This window comes from Gracilinanus agilis, chromosome 3 (assembly GCF_016433145.1).
Source record: "Gracilinanus agilis isolate LMUSP501 chromosome 3, AgileGrace, whole genome shotgun sequence".
Taxonomy (NCBI): Eukaryota; Metazoa; Chordata; class Mammalia; order Didelphimorphia; family Didelphidae; genus Gracilinanus; species Gracilinanus agilis.
In genome coordinates, this window is record NC_058132.1 from 220,624,048 (window position 1) to 220,631,752 (window position 7,705).

General features: G+C 34.6%; 1 protein-coding gene across 1 annotated transcript; it reads left to right on the plus strand.

Moving 5' to 3' along the window:
* Nucleotides 1-3,573: 3,573 nt before the first annotated feature.
* On the plus strand, nt 3,574-7,270 carry LOC123241417 (cysteine and histidine-rich domain-containing protein 1-like). Its single transcript, XM_044669070.1, is given in 4 exon segments — nt 3,574-3,688; nt 3,746-4,245; nt 4,248-4,563; nt 7,185-7,270. Coding segments are annotated over 4 exon segments (1,017 nt in total).
* The last annotated feature ends 435 nt before the right edge of the window (nt 7,271-7,705 follow it).

Sequence of the window (7,705 nt, forward strand, 5' to 3'; positions counted from 1 at the left end):
CTTCAGTATATTATGCCTTTGAGCACAATAGTATTCCATCACAAGCATATACCACAATTTGTTAAGCCATACCCCAATTGAAGGGCATACCCATATTTTCCAGTTTTTTGCCACCACGAAAAGCATAGCTATAAATATTTTTGTACAAGTCTGTTTATCTATGATCTCTTTGGGGTACAAAAGCCAACAATGGCTGGATCAAAGGGCAGGCAATATTTTATATCCCTTTGAGCATAGTTTCAAATTGCCAGCCAGAATGGTTGGATTAATTCACAGCTCCACCAGCAATGCATTAATGTCCCAGTTTTGCCACATCCCCTCCAGCATTCATTAATCTCCCCTTCTTTCATTTTAGACAATCTGCTAGGTGTGAGGTGATATCTCAGAATTGTTTTGATTTGCAATTCTCTAATTATTAGAGGTTTAGAACACTTTCTCATGTGCTTATTGATACTTTTGATTTCTTTACCTGAAAATTGCCTATTCATGTCTCTTGCCCATTTATCAATTGGGGAATGGCTTGATTTTTTATACAATTGATTTAACTCCTTGTATATTTGAGTAATTAGACCCCTGTCAGAGTTTTTCGTTACAAAGATTTTTCCCAATTTGTTGTTTCCCTTCTGATTTTGGTTACAATGTTTCTGTTTGTAAAAAAAAAAGCTTTTTAATTTGATATAATCAAAATAATTTATTTTACATTTTGTAATTTTCTCTAACTTTTGCTTGGTTTTAAAATCTTTCCTTTCCCAGAGATCTGACAAGTAAACTATTCTATGTTCACTTAACTTATTTATATATTCCCTCTTTATAGTCAAGTCATTCACCCATTCTGAATTTATCTTGGTGTAGGGTGTGAGATGTTGATCTAAAGCTATTATCTCCCATATTGTTTTCCAAATGTCCCAGCAGTTTTTGTCAAATAGTGGATTTTTGTCCCCAAAGTTGGGCTCTTTGGGTTTATCATAGATTGTCTTGCTGATGTCACTTACCCCAAGTCTATTCCACTGAGCCTCCCTCCTTTCTCTTAGCCAGTACCATACTGTTTTGATAACTACTGCTTTATAGTACAGTTTAATATCTGGTACTACTAACTAAGGCCCCTTCCTTCACATTTTTTTTCATTATTTCCCTCGATATTTTTGATCTTTTTTTATTCCAGATGAACTTTGTTATAGTTTTTCCTAATTCAGGAAAAAAGTTTTTTGGTAGTTTGATAGGTATGGCACTAAATAGGTAAATTAATTTGGTTAGAATGGTCATTTTTATTATGTTAACTTGTCCTACCCATGAGCATTCAATGTTTTTACAATTGTTTAGATCTAGTTTTAATTGTTTGGAAAGTGTTTTGTAGTTGTTTTCATATAATTGCTGTGTTTGTTTTGGTAGATAGATTCTTAAGCATTTTATATTTTCTAGGGTGATTTTAAATAGTATTTCTCTTTCAACCTCTTGCTGCTGTGATGTGTTGGAAATATATAGAAATGCTGATGATTTACCTGCATTTATTTTGTATCCTCCAACTTTCCTAAAGTTGTTGATTATTTCTACAAGTTTCTCAGTTGATTCTCTAGGATTTTTTAAGTGGACCATCATATCATCTGCAAAGAGTGATAGCTTAGTCTCCTCATTGCCTATTTTGATACCTTCAATGTCTTTTTCTTCTCTAATTGCTACTGCTAGTGTTTCTACTATGATGTAATAAGGGAATACGGCAATAGGGTAATATGAGACCAAGGGCTGGAGGTAATAAGGAAATTAAGGCATAGGTAGGGTTGTAATAGTGGATAAGGCAGGCAAGGGACTAAAGGTAGAATGAATAGGGGATAAGGCACAGTGGATAGTGATTTTGTGGATCCCTAAGGAAGTAAATTCTATAAGGAAGGTACCGATGGTGAAGGTACTAGATTGAGATGGTAGGAGAGGTAAGGAAATGACTGAGTTTAGGGAATATAAACACAGAGTTATAAGGAGTTGTAAGGGTTAGGATGAGATACTTGGGCAAACAGCTACTGCCTGGGAAACAGACTGGGACACAGGTTTGAGACAGAGACACTAAGGGGATCAGACTGAGCCATCCAGATAGGAAGGACACTTCTACTGACAAAGGTTAGGGCCAGCCAAGAATGGCTTGAAACTGACTAGAGGGCTTTCTAGTCAGTTTCTCAGGTTCACAAAGGAAGGGTTCAGAAGAAGTATTGAGATCTCACTTCCTTCAAAATGGACAGCTATAGCTTCCCTAAAAACCCAGAGAGAAATTATTCCTTCTCCCTTCTCCCTCTCCTATCAATCAACTAATAAATTAGCCAAAGGTTTTGATTAAGTGACAAAGAGGGTTTATTGAATTTTAGGGTCGATTGGAAGGGATGGAGGATACAAGGTAACTCTAACAGTTGCCTAGAGAAAGCTTCCGGTGGGGAGGGAGACAGGAGTGTGAGACTGAGATAGGAACCTGCCTAAATCATCCTGGAGGTTTGTAGCTTATAGGGTTAGGAAAGTTGGATACAAAGATTCAATAGATAATTTGTAACAAGGTAAGCCCTATTTGACTACGGGAAACTAAACTATCAAGTTTGAAACTAACACTCAGATCTACCCTCCTTTCAAAACTCCAAAGAAATTTAGGAAGGAGAAATAATGATGGAGAATAAGGGAGGTTAGGGAGATTCAAAAGAAATATTTAACTAACATATTTTAAGAGAAAAGTTGCAGAATATAGGTCAGGTTTTCAATCCAAAGATAGAGTTCAGATTGACCCTCCTACTCTCCATGAGTCTCCAGGGTCAATTCAACTCTCCTCAAGATTCTAAATCCTTTTCAACTGTCAGAAATTCTGCAGTAAGGCTTTGCAGAGTTGACATGCACCCTATTTGCACTACAAATGTTAAATAATTGAGGTGATAATGGGCATCCTTTTTTCATTCCTGATCTTATTGGAAAGTCTTCTAATTTATCCCCATTACATATGATGCTTGTTGATGGTTTTAGGAATATATAGTTTATTATTTTTAGGAAAGGTCCTTCTATTCCTAAACTTTCCAGGGTTTTCAATAGGAATGGGTGCTGTATTTTGTCAAAGGCTTTTTCAGCATCTATTGAGATAATCATGTGATTTTTGTTTGTTAGATTGTTGATATGGTCAATTATGTGGATGGTTTTCCTAATGTTGAACCATCCTTGCATTCCTGGTATAAATCCCACCAGATCATGGTGGATGATCCTCTTGATCACTTCCTGAAGTCTCTTTGCTAGTATTCTCTTTAGGATTTTTGCATCTATGTTCATTAGGGAGATTGGTCTGTAGTTTTCTTTCTCTGTTTTTGATCTACCTGGCTTTGGAATCAGAACCATATTTGTGTCATAAAAGGAATTTGGTAGGACTCCTTCTTTGCTTATTATATAAAATAATTTGTATAGTATTGGGATTAGTTGCTCTTTGAATGTCTGATAGAATTCACTTGTGTCCGGAAACGGTAGCTAAAGGAGTCAGACAGCAGACTGTGGTTGAAGAGTCCCTGCAGCCGCCACTGTGGTCCGTCTTCTCTCAGGTTTACAGTCCCAGCAGATAGAGAAATGCCCTTGCTTTGCTATAATAGAGGCTGCAGCCAGCACTTCGACCCAGAGACCAACATGGATGATTCTTGTACATATCATCCAGGAGTTCCAGTTTTTCATGATGCTTTAAAGGGTTGGTCTTGCTGTAAGAGAAGAACAACAGATTTTTCTGATTTCTTAAGCATCGTAGGCTGTACAAAGGGTAAGCACAATGATGAGAAGCCCCCTGAGCCTGTCAAACCCGAAGTCAAGACTACCTCTGAGAAGGAATTGTCTGAATTAAAACCTAAATTTCAAGAACACATCATTCAAGCCCCTAAACCAGTAGAAGCAATAAAAAGACCAAGCCCAGATGAACCAGTGACAAATGTGGAGTTGAAAATAGGTTCTTCACTAAAACAAGTACTGGATAAACTTAAACTGTCATCTGAGAATGAAGTAGATAAAAAGGATAATGATAGTGATGAAATTAAGATTGGGACTTCATGTAAAAATGCTGGCTGTGTAAAGACATACCAGGGTCCACAGAGTATAGAAGAAGTTTGTATTTTTCATTCTGGAGTTCCTATTTTCCAGGAAGGGATGAAATATTGGAGCTGTTATAAGAGAAAAACTTCTGATTTTAATACATTTTTAGCCCAAGAAGGATATACAACAGGAAAGCACTTGTGGACAAAAAAAGATGTTGGGAAAAAAAAGTTGTTCCATGTTGGCATGACTGGCATCAGACAGGAGGTCAAGTTACTATCTCAATATATGCTAAAAATTCACTTCCAGAACTAAGTCATGTAAAGGCAAATAGTACACTGTTAAATATCCATATTGTATTTGAAGGAGAAAAAGAATTTCATCAAAATGTGAAATTATGGGGAGTAATCAATGTGAAGAGGAATTTTGTAAATATGACAGCCACAAAGATTCAAATCACAATGAGAAAAGCTGAACCTATGCAATGGGCAAGGCTTGAACTACCTTCACCCAAAAAACAAGATGATAGGGGGCAGCTGGGTAGCTCAGTGGAGTGAGAGTCAGGCCTAGAGACAGGAGGTCCTAGGTTCAAACCCGACCTCAGCCACTTCCCAGCTGTGTGACCCTGGGCAAGTCACTTGACCCCCATTGCCCATCCTTACCAATCTTCTACCTATGAGACAATACACCGAAGTACAAGGGTTTAAAAAAAAGATGATAAAAAAGATAATATAGCTGATTGAGAACAAGGGAGATGGAGTGGGATAGGACATTAGCTATTACCTGTTTTGAAGTTCCTAATATACTATGTGGTGAAGTAGTGACTTGCTATTGTAATTATATACATATGTAGACATATATATGAATGTATGCACATATATGTTACTAATATGGCATTCCAGACCTAGTAAAAAAAAGATTTCTAGAAATCAAAATCTTTTTTTCCTTTTCATGAATTCCTTTTGGGCTAAAATGTGGGAGTGTTCTTGCTATCTAAATGTTAAACTAAAGTCAGAAAAAGATCTCCCTATAACATCATTCAATACTTCTCCATATCATTGTCATGTTAATGGGAGCAACAGGAAAGGGGCATTTCATGTGTTTTATCTCACTTTCACTTTTATTCCATATTGCTATATTACTGTGGGATATAAAGGGTTTTATTCCATTCTTTTAGGTGTTTGGGTCCCATAGTTTTAGGGGGTGGAGGGGCTGTAAACAGCAGAATTCATTTTCTTTATTTTCTTTTTTTCCCCCCACATTTCAAGTTACCGAAGTCACAAATTACACATAGGCAATTATAAATAGGGTGGACCTTTTTTCCTAGGAGGACATCCTCAGAGGTGATGAAGATAGTAAAGAAAATGGAGCTTGGCTTGTATGTTGCATAATTTGTAAAAAAATATATATAATAATAATAATAATTGCAGTTAGCTTCCCTGTAATAATTCCATTTCTTACCATGCAGTCTAATTGTTACTACTAAGATTCATTGAGATTAGAGGGGAAAGGGTTAACATACAAAATTTGAAATGATCGATTAGTCCTGATTTATTGTTTCATATAAAAATTATGTTAAATAACATTCTTGTCTGGTTATTTAAAGTTCTCAAAGCTATATTGATTTGTGTGTGTGTTACACGTATAGCTTACAACATATGAATTCATCCAGATTGGTGAATTGTACTAGAAACTATTTTGAAAGATCTGGGAATCTTTAGCCTAAAAAAGAGAAAATATCTGCTTCCAGATATTTGAAGGACTATTATGTAGAAGAATGTAGCAGCTTGTTTTTTTCTCTGTGACAGAGGGCAGAACTTGGAACCATTAGGCACATGTAACAAAATAGGTCTGCTTAATGTTTTAAAAAAATTACTAATACAGTTTATTCAAAAATGAAAGGAACAGCCTCATGAGTTGTAATGTTTCTTATAATTGTAAGTATCAACAGTAAAAGACTGTCAGAGATGATGTAGAGGATTTATTTCTGCATATGAAATATTTGGTCTTTTTAGACTATGACCTCTATAAAGGTCCCTTTCACCTCTGAAATTTTATGCTAAAAGTCTAGATCCATTAAAACAGTGAATATATTGGCATAGTTCAATTCAAAGTATAAAAAGATTTGACATTAAAATAGTTATCTAAATTTTTAGACAAACTTTTAATCTGGTAAAAACACTAGGCAGACAACTAATTTAATGCAGAAATATAGATTTCCTTTATAATTTTGGTACTACTTTAATAAAAATTATATTTGAGATCTTTTTTGCCTATACTTCATGAAGACAACATGGGCTGTACAAATTTGTATATGTTCATTTGTCTACTGAGATTTTAAATACTAATTAAAATCAGATATCCATTAAATAACATTTTCCATTATAGTATTATTCAAGCATATTTGGGAAAGGTTTTGCCTGTTATATACAAAAAACTCATTCAGGCAGACTTGAAAATTTGGAGATGAATAATAGTTATAAATGCTTAAAATTAGGTCATTACCATAATTTTTTAGCTTCTTTGTTGCTGGTATCTTTATCACAGTACAGTTTGGAAAAATTGGATTTTTAGCAAATACTTGAGTAATTAACTCATATCTCTGAGTAGACATTATAGGAATATCCCACAATAACAGGGTCTTACTGACATTCTTGCCATCAAAGCCATTGTAACTGTGAGGTAAGCAAATTAGGTGTTTGGTTAAAATCTGAAGTAGTGTTTGAGCATGTCTAGTTGCCATATCACTCACTGTGTGCATTAATGTTGTTCCTGTGGAACTAACTGAGCTCCATGTAAAGTCATTTCATTTTAGCATATCATGTTTTCAAAGAACTAGTCAAATAGTGGTAGGTAGGATATACCTGTTTTGTACTTTTCCTTTACCATGAATAATGCTATTATTTCATTAAGTAATAGAGCTAGGTATTATATGCAAATATGGTTTTGGTAGTATCAGTAATAGGTGCATATTCATGTTCACAAGATGGTATATTTAAATTGATAAAATACAAATTTAAGAAATCTGCCAAGCTACATTTTACCAGACTTTCTTCATCACAGATGATAATAGTAGCAGCAAATATATGTCTCACTGGATTGTGTTTTACAGTTTGAATTTTTTTTTCAACTACCCATTGCTTAATTTCTTTATGTTTTAGATTCTGTGCTAATTAGTAATTCTGAAATCTTTCTCAGTATGCATAGTCATAAGACCACCAATAGTCCTGAAAAGAGTATGATATAACTGCTGCAAATAAATTTTTCAAGTTAACATAAAGTTCTGGCTTTACTGATGCTATTTTCCCTATAAATTGTATTTTGATGGATATTAATTTATAAATTTACACAAAGATCCCTGCTAAAGGACAATAGCTGAAATTCATAGGGTGTGGGGGAGTTAATATAGGAATCAATCTTAATAAATTATAGCTATACCTTAGGTATTTTACAGATTATTTCTTGCTATTGATCATAGATACAAAATTCAAAATACTACTTACTATTCTTTGAATACTAAGTAAAATATAGAGTATAAGAAGTTATACTAGATATATTTGTTGTCTAAGCAAATAATTTACCCTTCGTTGACGTTAACCATTATCCTAACCTTTTTCTATTTTTTGTCCTTTCTCCAACCCTGCTCTGGCCCTGCTACCTACTCTACCCCAAAAGAAAATAG